At 37.5% G+C, this 21,635-nt stretch overlaps 1 protein-coding gene across 7 annotated transcripts in view; it reads right to left on the bottom strand.

Annotated features, from left to right (window-relative positions):
- WDR33 (WD repeat domain 33) overlaps nucleotides 1-21,635 on the bottom strand; it is a 102,812-nt gene that overhangs the window by 54,885 nt on the left and 26,292 nt on the right. For 5 of the 7 annotated variants that reach the window (XM_038415208.2, XM_043492981.1, XM_038415209.2 and 2 more), the window contains exons 2-7: nucleotides 17,552-17,776; nucleotides 13,390-13,458; nucleotides 12,803-12,907; nucleotides 11,937-12,032; nucleotides 11,279-11,430; nucleotides 9,363-9,460 (exon numbers count right to left, since the gene is read on the bottom strand). In XM_038415208.2, the coding sequence (XP_038271136.1) occupies nucleotides 9,363-9,460; nucleotides 11,279-11,430; nucleotides 11,937-12,032; nucleotides 12,803-12,907; nucleotides 13,390-13,458; nucleotides 17,552-17,755 (724 nt within the window). In that variant the 5' untranslated portion in view covers nucleotides 17,756-17,776. The other 2 variants (XM_038415212.2, XM_038415210.2) reach the window with 2 other exon arrangements.

Raw genomic sequence — 21,635 nt, 5'->3', positions numbered from 1 at the left:
ATTGATAGTCCAAACAAAAGGCAGGAAAAAAAAATACCATGGTACCAGTGTGACACCAGTGGCCCATCTAGACCAAACACCACAAACAATTTTTTTTAAATATTAAATTTTATTGGGGCCAAGGATACACTTCTGTTCAAACCAAGCAAAATCTGCAGAGATGGAGCATGAATGGTGATCTGATGCATAGCTCTGACAAAGCTTTAGCGGACCTATGGTCAAGAAAAATCTAATAAGGAAAGTTCTAGAAGGACCTGAGTCAATCCCAATTCTTCAGCAAGATAGAGAATGGGGTGGGGTTGAAAATGGATATTTGCTCAGTTATCAGTGACTCAGAAGGATAAAAATCATAGAGCTCAAATTCCCAGCCTGTCTCATGCTGGAAACACAAGAACCAAAAGTAGAATTCCTTTAAAGTTGGCATTTTTGAAGGAATATATAAAAATATTACTTAAACACCTCTGCAGAATACTGTGTGGGTAAATTTTAAATGTTACCATGAGAATCTTAACTTTCCATTTCTAACCCTGTTTAAATATGTAACCTTCATGTGATTTTTATAGTTAATTAATACCAAAAGCTATATTTATTTATTTACCTACTTTTCCCAATAGGATTGGGGATCATGTCATCAACCAGGTTTTATATCTTTATACTACTGGGGGTGGGGGGAAAGGGTGTCCTGGAGGTTTCTTGTACTTCTCAAAAGAAACAAACTGCTTATGAATATTTTACGCTATAAAGTAGCCTGGATGCATCATACAGAAGCTAAAGATCCAAAAGTGAATATATATTATAAATTCAACAAGAACAATTACAGCATATAGTTTTCATACTGAGAGACTGTGGGTATTTTAGTTCTTAAATTTTAAAATAAAAGAAGTACTTTCCCTCCTATGAATTACCAAACCAATGCTGAATAATTAAAACAAAACATTTATTAGAGGATAGCCATGTCTTCCAAACAGGGTCAATCATAATACTTAAGTGACATGTGTAATAACTTTTTTCTACACAGATCCAATTAGGGTTGCCAACTCCCCAGGAATTAAAGATGAATCTTTTTAATGAAAGACTGTCATGTGATGAAACCTCCAGGAATATGTTCAATCAAAACTGGCAATCCTAGATCCAAATGTAAGCCACATTTGGCCTAAAGATCAACACTTTGGCCCAGCACAGGATTGAAAGGATGTCTGCTAGGCAAAGAGGGTTGCATGAAGTTCCCTCTCATTTTCAAACATCCCCATATTTAGAAATGCTCTGGGAAAGATTTCTGCAGAGCAATGCAGGGACTTTCTCCATCCACAAAGCAAGAGCATGCAGATGCCACAGAATTCCTAGTCCAAGATCGAAGAATCGAGATCTACTGTAACTACGCTCCAATGAGTTGTGCATTAAACATCTGCTGGAACACTGGGCAAGCCCATTATTATATAGTTTAAATGACAATTGGATAATACTTTTAGTTTAAAAATGAACAAAAAACCCACGCAAGTGTAAATAAACTTAAGTAGAAACTATTTAAATTTTACATAGTGCAGCATAATAAAGATACATGGAATGATAGAATTGAAGGCTTTTCAGCTATTCAGTTCCTTAACTACATAATCTACCATTGTCAATCTCCGAGACTGTGAAAATTTATATAGCAGCCATCTGAACAGTGTCTATAGAAACAGAGCAATTCTAGAGAAAATGTTAGAATAGAATGTTTCCAGAGAAGACTCCCCCTGAACTAGGTCAATCCTCCAAAGAAATTCCAGACACTTTAAAATGGAATTATATAGAAAGTTTCCAAAAGGTGTAAGATTAAAAACAAACTCATTCCTGAAAATCTGTTGGAATGATGAATTTGATCTTCAGCTGGAATAGTAACCTGGAAGCAAAAGCCACATCATTATCACAGCAGCTATCAGTATTTGGGAGCAGAATTTACATACAGGACATAGGGTAACATACTTTCCAGTCCCCTCACTGTGTTTCCCTCTTGTGTGTTGCTGAAAGAGGATTAAAGGACTGTTTTAAATAAAAATATTTTTGAAAGGAAAGAAATATAAGACTTTGGGGTAGCTTACACAGTAGTTTCTACAAAAATGAGCAATTGAAAAAAACCAAAACAAAAGCATTTAAGAACTAAGAGAATCTTGTTCTGTATTGGTAGGTGAATTGGGTGTTGAGAGGAGACACTGTGAGCAAGAGTCTGAATGTATCCTTTTAAAATCAAATCAGTCTCCCTAAAATATAATTTAAGTTTAGAAGCTCCTTCACTGGAGGTTTTCAAAAAGAGACCAGACAGATATCTGTCTTGGATGGTTTAGACAAAACAAATCTTGCATCTTGGCAGAGGGGTAGTCTAGATGACCCTTGCAGTCCTCTTCTAACCCTATGGTTCTATAATTTTAAGTTGATCCTTATTTTTGTGATAATTAGCAGAGTATCTGTATTGGCTAGCAATTCAAACAGGGCTGGACTGATTATTTTATTAAAACTACTGGAGTGTTCTCTGGCTTACCTTCTGAACTAGCTACAAAGATGGGTCAAGACAGCAGTAGAAATATATTTTTATAGAGCAAGCCAGTAAAGCCACCAGAACTTCAAGATCCTATTTCAGTACTAAAATCAGCTGAGGCTGTAAATAAACAGCTGCACAAGAACACCTGCACTCTAGAGCAGAGGTCCTCAAACTGTGGGGTGCGCCTTACTGGGGGGGCACGAAGGACATTCAGGGAGGGCACAGCTGGGGCCTAGGCCATCTCCCATGGGAGGTGGAGAGAGAGCATCACTCAGCTCTGCTCTTGGCCCCGGCTGCTGGGCTGTGCCTGGGACCCTGGCTGCTGCCCCTGCACTCAGCCTCTAGCTATGGCCCCAGTCCCAGCTCCCTTACCCCATCCCCACCTCCCAGAGCCATGGCTCCACTTCCCGGTTGTTCAAAATTTCCATTTAACTGTAGCAGTTGAACCACCAATTAAGTTTGTCCAAATTCCAAAAAAGGGCACACTGAGCGCTTAGTGAAGACACTACGTATGCCAATAGGAGAGTTTCCATCAGCGTAGATATCCCACTTCCCCAAGAGGCATTAGCTATGTTGATGGGAGAAGCCCGCCCGTTGACACAGCACTGTCTACACTGGGGGTTAGGTTGATATAATTAGGTCACTCAGGGCTGTGGATTTTCCAACACTCATAAGATAGATAAGTACTTTTATTATGTAGCAGAATCACAGAGGAGTAAACTGAAGCACACAGATGTTAGGAGGTTTGTCCAAAGCTATATAGCAAGTCAGTTTAGAACTGGGAACAAAACTCAAGAATCATTGTTCCCAACCCCATCTCAATAACTAGACTGCATTTCCTCCAAAAGCCAATGAGGAATGCTGCTGCCCTGTCGGGGAAATAAACCCAACCACATAAATGAAAGTCTTTCAGAAGTTAAACTAAAAAGGAACAAAAACTTAGAATTAAGCTTCAAGAGATTTTAGAACCCAAAGCAGATCCCGAAGCAGAATATATTGCCTGGAAAAAGCCAAGTTCTTCAGAGTTGTTTCAATTGGACTACTTATGGAATGAGGTGTTATGCAACAAAAGGGAAGCACACCCAGCCCCTTACTGTTTCCAAACTTGTGAGCCTATGAAAACATTACTAAATTTTATCACTATTGCACTGAGTTCCAGTACACACACATGCCAATGTTTTTTTGGTATGGGATGGGAGCTCCTGGATTACTTTCTTATGCCTGACTAGGAAATTCAACTTCTCTCCCAGTCAAAGCAAAGGCATTAAAGATATGAGCAAAAGGCATTTCCTTATAGTAATTTATATAATTGGAAGAAACCATTGGCATGTGTGTGTACTGGAACTCAGTTTATAAACTCTGAATAATCATATTCGAACAGAGTTTAAAAGAAACTATGGTGGCTTATAATCATTTACTATATGAAAAAGCCTTTGGCTAATACCTTGCCTTGGCAGGGAGAAAAATTGAATTTATCATTCTATTTCATAGATGGATTTGGGAGAGAAATCCAAAAATACCCATCCCATTTTCAACTTTCCCTATCAATCCCTACATAACTGGCCTTCTGCACACTCGGGGGAAATGGGAGACTAAATTTACCCAGAATGATAATCAGAAGCTCTTGCTCTAAGACAATTAGACAGTATTAACACAGAAGGTTAGGTGGGCCAGGAGTCTCTGAAAGCAGACGAGGATTTGAGGAATTTGTCACTGCACGTTTTATGGCGATACAAATAAATACAAGATTCACCAAGACCTGGCATAACAAAACACTATGAAAGCTTTTTAAAAAAATATTAGGAAAGCACAACATAGTAAGTCTGCATTTCTGCTATGTACACAATGCTCTTGAATCTTTGTAAAGTTCATCTTATTACAATGCTTTTTCATGATTCTCACTACTTCTGGGAAGGGTGCCTGACAGATTTGCAACTTTAGGAGGAGCTGGATATTTCCTACACATTACAGTACTGCATTGCAACTGCTATCAAAAAGTTAAATATGAAAAAGGAGTTAAGTGTAGTGAACATGATTAAAAGTAATTTTAAAAAAACTAACTTTGAAATGAGAATTGCTGTTCTGTTTGGATGGTGAATTCTGATGAACCTTGTTACTAAAATAAGCTTTGGAATACATTTGCAGAGTACATATGAAGTGTATATACACATTTCTCAGGCCAACATTAATGGGACTACTTACATGAAAAGTAGTGAGATCCAAGCAGAATACAACCCAGAATCAAACACAACAAGGTGGCTCAATTTTTAATATAGTACAATCTATTGCCTTTCTTTCTGGATATGGATTATAGCTCTGAAAGCTTTAGACCAGTGGAAAAGCTTTATTTTTCTTGCCTGCTTGTGACTTTAAGGATAAAAAGACTAGTGTTCAAAACAAATGACTGCATCCCACAGTGCACAATTCTGGATAGCAGTCTTTGAGCATTCCTGATAGGTTTTAGGTCAACTGCATTTTAGGCATCTTTCTCAGGAGTCCCTGAGACTGTATAATCTTGCTTAAAGAGAACTAGAATAAGAAGCCGATGAAAGTACTCAAAGCTACTGCTTGTATTCATTATTTACAATACTATGGTATGTTCTGGCAATGTAAGTGCAAAGCCCAGCAATAGCCATCCGGAATATTCTGAGTCTTCTTTGGATCAAAGAACAGTAATTTAACTGGCCAACATATTTAGTAACAGAGCTGGACTTAAGCTCTTTCCAATGTTTGCAACTTAATTTCTTCCTGTTATATTACGTAACTAATAACTATGTATTTTGTCTACTAGATACAATGGGCCAAATCTCTCTAAAGTACACAAGCACAATCCCGCTGATTTCAATAGGTAGAAAAAGGAAGAAAATTTGGCCCAATATGAAATTTAATATTACTATCAATTGTGTTATATACAAAGGCTCTCTATTTCAAGTAGACCATTATATTATAAACTAGTATATTTAAGAAAAATGGTGTATCCTATCCTATGATTTCTGTTCATACTGTTGTGTGCAATTTAGAATGGCATGTTTACTACAAATGAGATTTAAAGACCTTCCTTGCCCCATTAGCTTGAGCCCATCATCCTGGGATTCAAGACCTCTCAGTAAAGTCAATGGCTAGCTACCTTAGTCTCCTAGAAAATAAAATGACACCAGAAGTTTATTGCATATAATTTTTGCACACCCATTTCAGATGGAACAAGTGTTCCTACAAAAATGTGAACATGTAAGCTGCCTCTGAGAAAAGAGGTGTTACAAGCACAAATCCTTGATTTGTGAGTCTTATAACGAAACCTTTAAAACCAAAGACTTATTTTTGTTTTACCTGCCCTAACAGAAATGCCTTTAGAAAGGCCTAAAAAAATACTCATGCAAGACTTAATTGACTTTCCATACAATTTTCTTTCCTCATTTGATAATTATCAAAAACTGTATAAAACTGTTTATGTATAAACAAATGCTTGACTCCAATCCAGTCTATTTTAACTTCCTACTTGATCCTGTCATGTTTTCATATTGACAAATTTGTAACGACAACTATTACTAAGGTGAAATGCTGTTTGTACCATTGTTCTTATTTCAAGTTCTTTCCAATGTGAAAGTCTCCTTATCGGTGACCTACAAAGCAAAAAGCACTTTTGTCCTTTTTACTTCTTTATGATGTAGATTAGAATATAAGCTTGAAACTATTTTTTTAGAAACCAAATGAGTTTCGAATGTTAAAAAAATAAGTTAAGTCTTGTCTGCCCTGAAAGACTACAGTAATTGAAGAAATGGCAGGACAAATGGCATCAAAAGAATGAAAGCTGAGCAACTGAAAGGCTAAAAGGATTGAGTCAGGCTTTTTTAATTCAGTCCTTTTTACAATTTAAAGCAAAATAAGGCACAAACAGGTCACCCTAACTTCTATATCTGTGTTTTTCCATTTGGCAAATGCTAATTGCCCCCCCCATGTTCCTAATAAAACCAAAATAATAATGATTCTTTGACTACCTTCAGTGATGACCCAACATCTTTCTCTGGAATTCCTCAAACCCCTGTCTCCTCACCTCTCTCTCTCCTCCCCTAGTGCAACTGAAGGTCAGTCCATCAGCACCACTCCCAACCTGACTAGAATTAGTCCCAAAGAGCAACATCAAGCATTTCCTCCCCAATGGAGATCAATAAACTTGGCCACTTCTATAGTAAGCAAAAGCATTAAGTCAATGGAGTATGAACATCTTATACCAAAGATGAGCCTGATTTTGCTGCACTCTCTGTCCCTGCTAATCTAGAAGCAAACTAGAAACATCCTACAGCAGCATGGTAGTGCATTGTGCAAGATCCTCAGGCTGGTTTTGAAATAGTTTGATTAGCTTGCTGCTGCAGAATAGCAGGAAGAACTTGTTATTGACATTTGGTGTCTCAGAGAATGGATTTTTTATGTACACTCTGACAACTAAGTGTTGGGAGTCTTCCATTTATTTTTTATAAACAGATATTCAAAAGCTGGAGGATAGTGTTAAATTTTAAGAATAAAATTTTTGGCCTAAACTACATCAGAGCATCCCCTTAATTGTGTTGAACGTCAGTGGCATTAGTATTAACCAGAGTACTTGAAGAATGGTTTGTGAGAGAACCGGAAGTATATCATCATTCTTGATCAAACAGTATATACAGACATAAATGGATAGGACAAAGTGTGAGAGGTGTATTGATATCAGTTAGTCTTAATGAAATCCTTTTAGGATTCTAATTTGCATACAGCCCACTGCAACTTTACTTGCTGAAAATCTTTAAGTAAATACAAATCTTTTAAGACAGCCATCATGGTAGGGGGATGCGTATGTTCTAAAATCTGTACTTCATTGAAAATTTTCCAGGCAATCATTCTAAATAATACTTAAAAACTTCAATACGTGGGCAGAAGATAAAGGGAAGGTTTGGAGCAAGAAAGCCCATATTATATCTCTCTCTACTGAGGACATGTAACAGACTTTCATATAGTTCCTTTAATCAGCTATACAGCACAGGGCACCAAAAAACCCAGCTTGCACTCCTGAATGAAGAGATCGTATTTTCCACCACTTTTAGAAAGGTTTTTTTGTTCCACAAGTGAAAGTAACAGTTCTCAAAAAAATCCATGTGCTCTATTATGTCAGGTGGTGAAGATCTGGCAATACTGCTAATCTACATAAAGTCAGTAAAAAAGGAGTGTATTGTACGTATACTATATGGACAGTGACGGTACAAGCCCTATTCTCTTTATACAACTATTCTGCTATATATAAATATGATGGATTTCACACTGACAATTTTATAGTGTATTTAAAAATGAAACTATACATAGAATGTATACACAATCCCAATCTTTGAGAAAATGAAATGGAAGGAAATACAATACAAGTATCATTATATACTGGCCTGAAATTCTTAAGTAATTTGTTCCCTTGGCCTAAGAGACCTCCATGCAGAAGAACATAGATGATAAGGAAAGAGTAATGAAGATAATGCGAGACCTACACAGTTGTCTGAACTCTGCACTGATGCAATCGCTCCTCTCTTATAGAATCCAACTGAATATTTAATATGATTGCATGGAATATACATCAGCACAGAATTTGATCCTTTGTACAGCAGACAGCACAATGACCCCAACATGATTGGTGCCTCTAGGGATAACGGTAATACCGACAATATGCCCTAGAAATCCGTTTGTCAACTCCTGAAAGGAACAGAAACTCCTGTAGTGATGTTTCTGATGGAAAAATCATGAAAGCAAGACTATATTGAAATGCTAGGCTTCAACAGTAGTAAGGTTCAAAGGGAGAATATAACAGTAAAAATCAGAATAAAGAGTCCAAGAGAAGCAGGGAATATTCTCTTTTGTAAAAATGTTGCAAGTCCAAGTGTGATATACAAGGCTTTTAAAACCTATGCATTGGCAAATGTCAAATGAGTTCAGGCACCTAGGCCAAGAGTTCCAGTGTTTTGTTAAAGTCATCTTCCTTGCAGACTGTCTGCATGTCAACATCTCATTCATATCTCATGACATGACAGCAGTGTTAATACAACCCTTAATGATATTTCATCCTGTTACATCTACTATATCGTACTGGTCCAATATATGAACATTAGCAGATGAACTCGGAAAATTAAGTGGCATCTTCAGAAAGAAAGGAATAGTTTATATAGGCTATTGTTACTAAACAAGGTTGCAGAAAAAAAGGTAGAAAGCTCCTGAACTGTATCTAATGGAAAAGATTCAGAAGTGTCCTCTCACAGACACTACTACTGAACTCAGAAGCCAAGACGTTTAACATGTGCAGTGTGTGGTGTAATCAAAACTTAGCGTTTTTTGTTCACCTAAATGTCATGTTCCACACAGCTAAATAGTAACTGACTTGCCTTAGAATAAATTAGAGTCAAATGAGTGTTTTCAAAGTTACGTCCCTGAAAAACATCACATTCTGCACGACAATGTGTGTACCATGGAGCAAATGTTGTCACAGTTACTAAGCACTGATGAAAAATTGGGAATATATTTGCCTTCCTAACAGCGGCTTCTGCCAACAGCAGGATTAGGAAAGCATCTTTATACCCAGCTCCAAAATCTAAAGAGTTTAAACAGGCAGTAAACATGGGTAATGTAAATCTGAAAAGCTGTCTGGACATTGGGAGATATCAAAAACAGTGGCCAACTGAAATATCTGTTTTCCTGGAGGTATTATCTGTTTGGAGGATTTAAGGTAGGGATGTCATACGAAAAATGGAGACAAGCTGATAGTTCTGTATTGTGAACACTTAATTACAAAAAGGTTTTCCCCCTCTTGAAATATCCCAATCAGTACTATTTGCACACATACCTCGAAGAATTCTCTCCTCATGGCAACGTAGAAAGTCCCAGATTCTAACAGTGCCGTCGTCAGAGCATGTAGCAAATTTATTATCCGTGGGTGAGAAACTGTTACATGAAGACACACAGCAGGGGAAAGAAGTCAGCATTTAACAGAATATCTATGCTTCTCAGACAGGGCAAAATTAAACTGTAAGGTGTAATACATTGAAAGAGGCATTTTAACATAAGGGCCACTAATTAAACAGTGTCTGCCATTTGACACATTTCCATCAGAAGACTTTGAATTTAAGTTTAGGATTTACTTCTGCATTTCGATCCCCAGGCAAGTGGGAAAATCCAGAATTTATATTTAGCACTATCCTACCTATGACTGTACACAGCAGCACCTTCTCTGAGACCAGCAGCAACATGAAACTGACTTAATAGCAGCTGCAGCCCTAGACTTTCACACTGTTGATAGTGGTAAAGCGACACTGCAGAAGTATGGAGGGAGAGCATTAAGAGTAAATTTCCTCTTCAGCCACAGGTGCCTTGCAGCAAGATAAGCAAAAATAAGGGAAGGTGGGGAATAGGAAGAGGCTACTGCTACGAGCAGTTGAACTGGTTGCTGAAAAATTCTTATATAAAACATGTTCCACACATATGAAAAGGAACAGAGGGAAGTTTTTCCCTTCTGTGAAATGAAGTTAGAATTCTACAGCCATGGAAGATGCTTCCAAATTTATCAATATTGCTTGATGAAAGCCACTGGGAAAAGTGTGGGGTTATTTAGCCATGTGATTAAGGTCAGACCATCTCCAGCAACTGACAGGCAGCCACTTCCTTTCTGGTGCAGCGACAGACCAAGGAAGAGTCTCTGTTCTGTTAATTCAACAGCAATCCCCTTGAAATCCTGGATCTTTATGATGGGGAAGGGGCCTACTGTTGGAGAAATTCAGTGTATGGACATGATACACTAAACCAATAACTGCATCCAATGTACGCATGTCTTGTAAATCAAACTCTGTCAAGAAATCCTGAATCTTATCAGAGGGGAAAGCGGTGACCTCAATAGAAAGTGTTTCTGTGGCAGTGAACCTCTTATCACCAAGGGGCAGCACCCCAATCTGAAAAAACAGTGCTTTAGATTTATTTTGGGTCTGCAGCTCTTCAGGTTTACTTTAAAAAAAACATTTCTTCTCTTTACATACCTTACTAAATGATTCATCCATATTTACTTTAGAAACATCTTTCATATACATCTTACTGAGAAAATATCACTTAACTCCATTTTTATATAAAAATATACATTTGCACAACTGAGGCATCAACAGTGAATCAGGAAAATGTCCTACAATCTTCTTTTCAATGGTCTGCTTACAGCTTCAAAGCTTAAGAACCCATTCAATGTTAACATTAGACTTCTGGATGTGGCAATCTGTGTGGGTCTTCAGTATTAGTGGAAACCTTGGCCTCACCAAGCCAAGCAGTTCTTCACTTTATTTAGCTTTTTTTATTATTATTATTATTTTGTGAGAACTATGCAGGTGTTTTGTTTCTGAAGGTTTTATATTTTATTCAGTTAGATTATTAAAGACTGAATTCTTTATTTGGAATGAAATTGTTGTCTTACACAGTCCGTATAAAAAGGAATAACTGATACACATCGTCACCATATATAAATGAAAAGAATACCAGTGCAAAATGCGGCAGACAAATACATCTCTAACATATTGCAGAGGCAGATACTGGGACAATACTATTTCAAAAAGTTGCCAGCAAAACGGTGAGAATGTGGAAACAAAAGAAAATATTGTGTTTACTTGGTGCATGAAGTTTCCCAGAATCTGACAGAACCCATGCATCTCTGCACCCAGAATACACTTAGAGAACAGTCTAATTATGGAAATAGGTACTACAGAAAATGGTATATTGTGTATAAACCTGGCCTCTCTAATCGCCTCCTTATGTGCCTGGAACATCTTGACGTTGTTCATGTTGGACTGCCAGTATTTCACATATCCCCCGTGGTCTGCTGTCAGCATCCACATATCATTGTGCGACCAAGTCATGGCCCTTACAGGGCTGTCGTGAGCCTGAGGAGTCAAAAATAAAACTTTAACAAATATGTTCAAATGTTACCTAACCCACATGAACACAAAAGTCAGTGAGAACATGTACATTTAACATTTATGACAAGGCAATAAAAGAAACGGAGAGTATTTAGATCTGCAAGCTCCTCAGGGAGAGACTATTTTATGTATCTTGCACAGTGTAGTGCAAAATTTAGTTGTGAAGAGCTAAACACTTGCACTGTATCTCCAATACTTAAAACATAATAAATCCTCATCATATTCCCTTGAAAACAAGTCAGAAATATTATCTCTATAGTTCAGACTGGGAGATGCAGCTCAAAACATTAAACAAATTGCTCAAGATCACAATAGGAGTCAGGGACTGTGCAGAATAAGTACTCAGGTGTTCCCTAGTTCTCAGGACTGAACTCAGTCCACTAGCCATAGATTAGTATGTGGAGATGCATGACTACAATATTCTTTACAATCTCTGAGAAAGATGCAGACAGCTTGCTGGATGTAGTTACCTGTAATATTGTTTCAAAATTGAAAGTCAATCCATTCCACAAGGTGAACTCTCCACTAGAAGCCCCAGTGACCAAGCGCCTCCCTTCAGGAGTCCACTGCAAGAGAAAAACTGAATTAGACTGTGTAGACAGTGCCTAGCCACCTCTCCTGTATCTTTCAGCATTGTTAAAATAGAAGTCCCTGCATGAGATTCTAAATCATTTGGATTTATAAAGTGACTCTGTACTGGAAGGTAGGAAGGAGGGGGGGTGGGGGTGGGAGGGGAAATCAGATATAGGATACAGGGCTTTTCATCTCTAGCTCAACAGTTCAAATCCAGCCCAAAACACTAGTGTGACCAAGAGTTATCAGAAGGTGGCTGTCTAGTCACCTATGTGAAATGAGTTTGATGGCTTCAATTCAGTTCTAGTGAAAAGGTGTTTTCATCAAACATGCCACTACTACTAGAATCCTGGCACCCTTGCAGGCAGGCTAGTAGATTGCAAGGACTGAACGGGCATGGTGACTGAACTACCCTCTTCATTTGGGTTGGTTCCCGCAAGACAATGTTGAGACACATTGGCACAAAAAATTTTTGAGAAAATTAGACTGAAGGTGAAATACATACAAATCAAACAGTGAATACATTGATTAATTGTCCCAGAATCATTCCTAGGATCCTGTGTGAAAAAGGTGAGGCATGTCCGTCCAGATTTTGAAAAAGCCTTGGGGTGCCCAAGACCTGGAATCCTGCATGATGGTTTTACTTAGAAACATTTCTAGTTTTATTATCTTGCCATTCTAATTTTATTAGAGACAAATATTTCTCTGTTAACTAATCAAGCCTGGGAACAAATCTTCTAGCCCAGGCCAATATAATACTCACCCTGACAACGAACACCGGGCATTTTACTTTATTGGTAGATGTCCTAACAAATTTTGTTGTTACAGCATTCATAGGGTTATTCAGCATTCCTATAGGAGGGACCAGCTGTAAGTGAGGAAAGAAAAGAATTTTAGCAACTATGTTTCAAACTGCATCTTGGGAAAGAAACAAAAAAAAGGCTCAGAAGGCTCATTTCTGGAAAAACAAGTGTTTGATTGTAGGAATGAATCAATTAAATACGTTGAGAGTTTGAGATCAGCAGATACTACTTTCACCATCTCAGGAACCAACACACACACACGCGTTTCATCTCATATGCAACTAACCTTTCAACACCTGAACTTTAGCAATTTCACTACACTAGAACAGGGCTGAAAGAGTCCATTAACTTCTGGCTCTCTTCTTGGGACAAAAAGGTTCCATTAGTGCAGGGGAACATAGCATGAAGTTGCCCTCTAAGTCTTAGTCAACTCTCAAGGGCAAATAGAGAACTTTGGTATACAGAGGCAGAGTCTTACTTTTCAGTTAGAAGAGTTTTAGTGTCTACAATAAGAGCTTCAGAAGCATATATAAAGGTTTGTACTTACATCATTATAATATCCTGCATCAGGCTGGATTGCCCGCATATCTCGCTGGTCTCTCTGCCATACTCTATTCTGGAAAGAAGAAAATAGCTCCTGGTTGTTATTATTATTGCTGTATTTCAGTGTTATTGAACAAAAAGTAGGAAGAATTATACAGACTGCATATTTGGAAGATTCATTATGCACTGCATAAGTTTCAGAACAAATCCAGTACAAAACTTTGGGCTTCAGGAAACTAGTATACATTACATAAGATGAAGGAGGATAGAGGTAAATTATAAGAAACATGTAAAGTCAAAAGAATGATTAATTTATAGTACAACAGTGTCCAAAACTGTGATTGGGGCCGTCATAAAAATAAAGGGAAGGGTAACCACCTTTCTGCATACAGGGCTATAAAATCCCTCCTGGCTGGAGGCAGAATCCTTTCACCTATAAAGCATTAAGAAGCTAAGATAACCTTGCTGGCACCTGACCAAAATGACCAATGAGGAGACAAGATACTTTCAAAGCTGGGGGGGACGGGACGGGACACGACAAAGGGTCTGTCTATCCGTGATATGCTTTTGGCGGGAACAGATCAGGAATGCAGTCTCAGAACTTCTGTTAGTAAGTAATCTAGCTAGAAATGTGTTAGATTTCCTTTTGTTTAAAGGCTGTTAAAATAGTGTGCTGGATGGAATGTATATTCCTGTTTTTGTGTTTTTTTGTATCTTTCAGATTTTGCCTAGAGGGATTCTCTATGTTTTGAATCTGATTACCCTGTAAGGTATTTACCATCCTGATTTTACAGAGGTGATTCTTTTACCTTTTCTTTAATTAAAATTCTTCTAAGAACCTGATTGATTTTTCATTGTTCTTAAGATCCAAGGGTTTGGGTCTGTGTTCACCTGTACAAATTGATGAGGATTTTTATCAAGCCTTCTCCAGGAAAGGGGGCGTAGGCCTGGGGGGATATTTTGGGGGAAAGACGTCTCCAAGTGGGCTCTTTCCCTGTTCTTTGTTTAACACGCTTGGTGGTGGCAGCGTAAGGTTCAAGGACAAGGCAAGGTTTGTACCTTGGGGAAGTTTTTAATCTAAGCTGGTAAGAATAAGCTTAGGGGGTCTTTCATGCAGGTCCCCACATCTGTACCCTAGAGTTCACAGTGGGGAAGGAACCTTGACAGGGGCCCATTGAATTCCATCTATTTATTCACTGAAAGTAAATGTTCTACGTAAAAATACTAGGAAGGCAGTGATCCTGTGTTTAATGTTCTGCATTACTACAAGAGACACACAAGCTTGGTCTCTTGGTTTCTAGGCCAGAAAAAAAATGTATATTCTTGCTCAGCCTCTAAGAGTTTTGGCTCTGCAGTGACCCCTCTACCTAATGTGAGAGATGTGTTGATGGCCTCTAAAGTAAAGTGAGTTCCATCCAGTAGTACTTGCATAGAAAGGACATTTCTGTGGTCAGAGCACCAAGAGCGGACAGTGTAGTCAAAGGGATGGGGTTTGAAGGGCCAGAAGACAAAAAAATTCACTTCCAGTATATATGGTATTCTATATTGCCAATCATAACAGTCTTCAATTATTAGACATGACAGGATTCACAGCTTGGCAAATTTAAGACTAATACCCTACTTTAACTTGATATGGTGGGTTCAATCAAGTTTTGACTGTGAATCAAAGTTTAAGCTAGAATTTTAGATAAATATTTTTGGCATATAATTTCCTGACTGAGTGACTATGATGTGATAAAAACATGAAAGCCCATGCCACATCAGTTAAAATATCAGATCAGTTAAAATATGGAGATAGTTTGAGCCTGGAACCTTAACTTTTGATGGCATGGGATTCAAAACCTGGCTCTAAATGTCACTAGGTGGGCACAGGAACCTGTTTTTCAACCTATATACGTGTACATTTTAAACAAACATATACCAACATTGCTATATAAGCAAGGGATGTGAAAAACACACAACCCCTACTTATACAGATATGCTGACAAAACTCCTGGCATAGATGCAGCTATGCTGACAAATGATGGCTTCTGTCAGCATAGCTAACATCATTTTGGGAGGTGGTTTCCTATACCAGCAGAAAAATTCCTTATATTGGTGTATGCTGCATCTATATGAAACCGTTATGCCAGTATAAGCTCTGTTGTGTACACAGTGCCACAGTTAACTCTAAGACTATTTTAAAAAATACTTAAATACAAATTTGAACTAAAAACAAGCGTGTGCAAAGTTTCAGGTAAAAAAAAAAAAACCCTTAATTTCTCCAGAAGTAAAAAGTGATACTGGACTACCAATGCGATGATTTTCTGTTTACCTCAGAGTCAGTTCTTATTAATTATGTGAGCTTTTAAAAGCAGCCCACTGGAACACTGCTATAAACTCATTTGTTCATTCTTGAGATATTTTAAATATTACACCTTAGCATATCTTGAAATTACTAACAGACACATCTATTTCCTTTTTGTTGTCAAACTGTGGGTTGGCTACAATGGAATGGACGCATACAATTCATTATAATGCTGTCTTTACAATTTGGCAGTTGAGGTTCTGCCAGCATTCCCACTGTATATTTGGGGATTCACATTTTTCTCATAACGTATTTCCTCAGAATTAATACTTGAGCATGGCACACAAGATCTCACCCTGGAAACACACATTTATAAAGAAACTTAAGAGACCAAGGGCTTGTCTACACTGGCAAGTTTCTGTGCAGTAAAGCAGCTTTTTGCGCTCAAACTGCAGATGTGTACACATTGCCAAGCCACTTTGTGCACAAAAACTCCTCAGTTGCAGCAATGCAAAAAAAAAAAAAAAAGCCACCTTGACAAGAGTCAGAAGGCTGTTTGCACAGAGGCTCCAGTGCTCTATTACCTGTGTAGAAACTTGATTGTTTTCTGCACTGTAAATGGCCTCCAGAGCTATCCCATAATGCCTCAAGTGACCACTCTGCTCATTGCTTTGAGCACGGCTTCCCTGGAGACATAAGCCCCTCCCCTTTCAAAGCACCGTTTCTGACAGCCGTTGTATGCTGTGCTGATCTGCTCTGGGTCACAGCCCAGGGAAGGAGCCGGGGGCTGATGTCAGGGTTTTCCCCTCCCCCAGGAATGGTTGCTTCCTGCCACTATCTGAAATTAAAAGACAGCATACGGACACACACACTGTACCCCAAAACAACATTGACTCTTTCTCCTTCCCCTCTCCATACACACACTATCCCTGTCACACACTCTCTCATCCCCCACCCCCTTCAGTTGAAAAGCAGCTGGCAATGTAGTAGGATGCCCATGGAACAATGGGATTGGGAAATCTGGATCATATGACACTGTGCCTGCCCCATGAGGCATTGTAAACCCTTCCAAAAGCACCCTGTGGCCAGTTGCACAGTGGGATAGCTACCACAATGCACTGCTGTCTTTGCCATTGCAAGAGCTGCTAATGTGGATGTGCTCCAGCGTCACAAGGAGCACAGTGTGGACACGCAACAGGGGTTTATTTCCAGCATTTTAATAGAAGTGGTATAACTTGTGGGGCAGAAACCTGACAGCGTAGACATACCCCAAGTAATTTGGAAAGCCAAGTGGGTATTTTTTCTTGGAAAGAAGATATTTTCCACAGTATTTGGTTCAAAGTAATCTCAGCAATTAGGACTGCACAAGGTGGTTCACAGACTTGTGGTATGAGTAGCCTATATTAGTTTTCTTCATTCAAGGAGGCAGCTGAATAGAAAATGACAACTACTTTTCAGTTGCCCAATATGAACACTCAAGCTTTTTTTATTTATTTATTTCTTCCCACAAAGAAAAAGCCACAAATTGACAAGTATGATCATATGAATCTTAACATAATTAACGTACAATTTAGGTCAGCTTGAATGTCAAAACAAAGTAATAAGATATGCAATTCTTGTCCCAAATCAGAATTCACAGAAAAGCTTTATATAACAGCAGATCTTCCACTTCAAATATGAACTAAAGGTTTATTATTTTATTCAGAAGGAGCAACATCTATCCACGCTTCACTGAATCTGTACATTTCTGAAAGAACACGGTCAATTATACATAATCCCCAATTACCCAAACTACTCTGTGAACATACCTGAAATTTGAATAATCAGAGTTTCAGAAAACACTATTCAGACTTTGGTACAGTAGACTAACTAGACTTACCTCCAAATATTTAATTACAGAGGGATTGTAGTCTATGGTTTTCCGGTTCACAGCTTTTCTCATCCGTTTCCCATCAAAGGTGAGCTGCTGCATTGCCTGCTGCTGTGCAAAATCAGGTCTCTTGTAGAACAGTTGCCGAGGTGCCTGGTGCTGGAACCTCGGCATATGGAAAAACCGGGGTGGGGAGCCAATTTCTGTGGCCATGGCGATCTTGTTTCTAAAAGACTAAAAGAGGTAAAATATTAGAGAAATGCTGTAATTAAGATATGTTTCTGCTAAAAGTGTTAAAAAAAGAAGGAGTCTATCTGGAAATCATTTTACTTGCTCATGTAAACATGGTATATGAAAGTCTGCAAATCTATTCTCTGAAAAGAGACAAATAGGCACTTTCTATTCTTGCTTTGCCTCTCAGCAAGTACCTAAGTCAAATCTGTAAATTGCAACTTTCAACTTCATTCAGCAAAGTATGGTTTACATCTAAGGCAGAGAGGAATTTTCTGCCAAGACCAGTCACTGCACCAACCGTTTGTCCATGTAGCAGCTTGAAGCATGTTTCCCAGTGCAGACAGACAGACATATGCTAGCTCAAGCAGAGCTAGCACATCTGTCTACCTATGCTCCTAAACAATCAAGACCAGAATAACTTGCTGAAACCAAGTCTTATATTTGCTTTTAAAGAGAAAATATAAGCCAAATTGTTGTACGTTTAGAGTCTTGAAATTGCCTAGCTGGAGAAAGTTAGTTTTAATTTCCTGATATTTCTAAGCAGTCTTAAAAGAAATACTTTAAAAAAAAATTAAACATTATAGAAGTTCCTTGAGACAGGAGGAAAATCTTGTTTTTAAAACACAACTATTGCGGATCCATTCCATAGTTAACTTTTTTTTTTTAAAGTCCCGTAAAGATCGAGATATTTAATGTTTAAGATTTGAGACACAGCTGGGGAGAGACATTTAGATACAGAAATAGGATTATGCCACTATTAAGTCTGCTACTGTCCTAGTGGAAGCACAGCAACTCACTTTTGAAAACACACTACAATACCACCACATCAAATTCTCAGTTCAGAAGGGAGATTTTTCAATTGCCAGCCCTAACAATTTACCCTGGGTTCTGAAAAACCAATCTAGATTTCATACAAGAGTAGAAAACATTCTACAAGATCAAATTCTGCTTTCAACTACACAAATTATGCAAATACAGTTGCATAATTTAGGGTATAATCTTAAAACAGGATTTTATGCAGATATAACAGACATCAGAGTTTGGCCTGCACTATCTTTTATCACCAGTGATGATGCCTGTGTAGGAAAAACAGCTCATCTTCAAGCTGCAAGGAAGACAGATCAACAGTGAAAAGTAAATAAGGTTTTTAAAATCCTCAGTTTTAATAATTTGTTTATAAAAAACAGAAATTTTACAGTATGATTTAAATTAAAGTGTTCCCATAAAGTCTGAAGAGAAATCTGCCACAGGAGTACAGAAAGAAACAACATTTCAACTACCAGATTTAATTTCACATGTTAAGTTTTGAACTCCACTAAATGAAAAAAAAAAAAAAAGTCTTCATATTTTACAAACAAACCTTAAGTTTGATAAGATTTATGCTTAATGTGTATAGGAAGATATCAAGATGTTGACAGTTTAAGTTTTTAAAATTTCTAGTTCTTAACCACTGAGATTCTTGAAACTTAAAAACATTTCTTTATGAAGTCTCCCTGGCACATACATTTTCCATTATGGTATGAACATACTAGATTATTATGTTAGGATTGCTCCCAGGTAAAGGATGACTGCTAACAATGATCTTGCATCTTCAAAGAAAACCAAACAAGTTTTGGGGAAAAGAAGGATTGTCAAGTAGGCAAATACCCAAGAACTTTATTTTAAAAAGATAAATTTGGGACCTACCAACCTTTACTTTGTCCAACAATTTTTAAGATACCTCATGGACAATGTGTTGAAAACTAAAGCCTTGCAAACACATAATTGATTTATAGTTAGATGACAATTCTATTGAGGATATATAAGAATATTTTAAAATATTAATATGGAATAGAATCTAACTTAGTCTTTGCAAATTTAAGTAGCAAAAAGCAGCATATGCTTATTTCTACAATTAGATTAAGCAAACATGATTGAATATGTATGGAGACCAAAGGCATTGAATAAGAATGTGCATTTTTAGAATCTGTATCAGAAGAAAACTGCATTTTGTGTTACAACATTTCACTGAAAGCAAAAGAACACCTGCAGCATTGGGTACGTAGGTTCACTTGGGAATGGGTGGGAAATCAAATACAAAGTTTCTGCAGCATAACAAAATAGAGGACCCTTCAAAATCCAGGCACCTTATCTAAGGTATCTAATAGGCAGTCTATCGGATACCACCAACAGCTTGGATGTACATGGAAAAGTCCAAATCCTAAGTAACATGCTCAAAACCCACCTTTAACCATTTGGAAACAAGAGAAAGGAGATGCTAAAACTTCCTCATCCAATCCCCCAAATATTGCCTTAACTTCTCCTGACATCATAGAAGGGAACAGAATAAACTGACAAGGTAGATCAGCTCACTCTTTCAGATTTTACATCTCTTAAACTGAGTTAACAGTACAAATTTCAAAGATCAGATTTTTATTAATATCTCCAAGTACATCACCACCACACCACAAGTTTAGAAAATTTATGGCAATTCATGTGCATATTTAAAAACAAGTTGTTTACTTTTTAAAAAGCAGACAGATTTAATAAAAGTTGTCATTTTCTATACAGCTCTGAAGATAGTTGAATAGATGTCACAGTACAGAAATGGAAAAATTGAAAGAATTTCAGTGTAATATAAAATATTTTCTAGATCTCTTCTAAAATTCTCACCATAATGAACAAAATTCAAATATAAAGAAGTCATATACTTTTACTCCCCAGTAGTCAATGCAAAATCGAAATCCCAAGCTACAATCGCAAGAAGTGGAAAAGAGGTCCACACACCTTCTGGGACTGCCAAAATATTTTTGTCAGAACTTGGGGGGGGGGGTGGGGGAGGACTGCAATGTATACTTTGATAAAACCCAGCCTGTTTGCAGAAACACTCCTAACTTTATTCAGAATAAATAACAGCAATGAGAAAGCAGTTACAAATGTGACTAAACATAAAATATGAGATATGAAATGGATCACAGCTTGCATTAGACATTCCTAAAACCAGCATGAGGAGTGTATGGCTTTTATCAATGTTGCTGTAAAACACAAACATCAGGCTAAGACTAAACTATACTACATCTAGAAAGATGTAATTTTAGTATGTACACCTAAGTCCCTCCTTGCCTCCACCATCCTTTTCATATCTTGGGAGCCTAATCTCAGTGTTATCGTCAATTTTTTACTACTACATCTAGTCTTTTATTAATCCTGTATCTTCTTCCTTTTTTATATTCCAAAAGCTGTTTCTTCACTCCCTTAATTATTAAAAACATTATCCATGCCCTTGTTATCTCTCACCTTAATTACAGGAACCTTTCCACCTGTATAGCTACACATGCTTTACAAGTTTGCAAAAATATTTCACTACTTATTTTTGTATAAAACTAGTTATTCATAAACCTATTGACCTACAATATACCAAATACATTGTTTTTACCCATTTAATACCATATTGAAAGTTTCTCTACTTATCTTCCTTAAAATGTATAGGTATTTTACAGATAAATACAAAAACATTTCAGAAAAGGAACTGACAGTTTCTTTTTCTCAGTTCAGCGGTCAGATCATGAAACAATAGTCCCTCAGGAGAATCCAGTTCAAAGTGATCTAGAACATTACCTCTTTTAGACACAAATACTGGTCACCTAATTTTCAAGCAGTCAGTATTTTACTAATCTTTTGCTAGGAGATGGGAATCCCTTGGCATCAAAGAGTAGTTCAGACAGAATATCCTAAACTCAACTAAAAAAAGTAAACTTTAATAGCGTTGTTTGCACTTGCTGTAAATGCATAACAAAACTCTCACCTGTTACCACCAGGACAGCTAGAAGAGAAGTAGAACTTTGTTTTGCCCTTGTTAAAATATTCTGTCAACCTTTTC

The sequence above is a fragment of the Dermochelys coriacea genome, chromosome 9 (genome assembly GCF_009764565.3).
Source record: "Dermochelys coriacea isolate rDerCor1 chromosome 9, rDerCor1.pri.v4, whole genome shotgun sequence".
Taxonomy (NCBI): Eukaryota; Metazoa; Chordata; order Testudines; family Dermochelyidae; genus Dermochelys; species Dermochelys coriacea.
The sequence above is the reverse complement of the archived record's forward strand: the minus strand, read 5'-3'. Positions and strand labels throughout refer to the sequence as shown.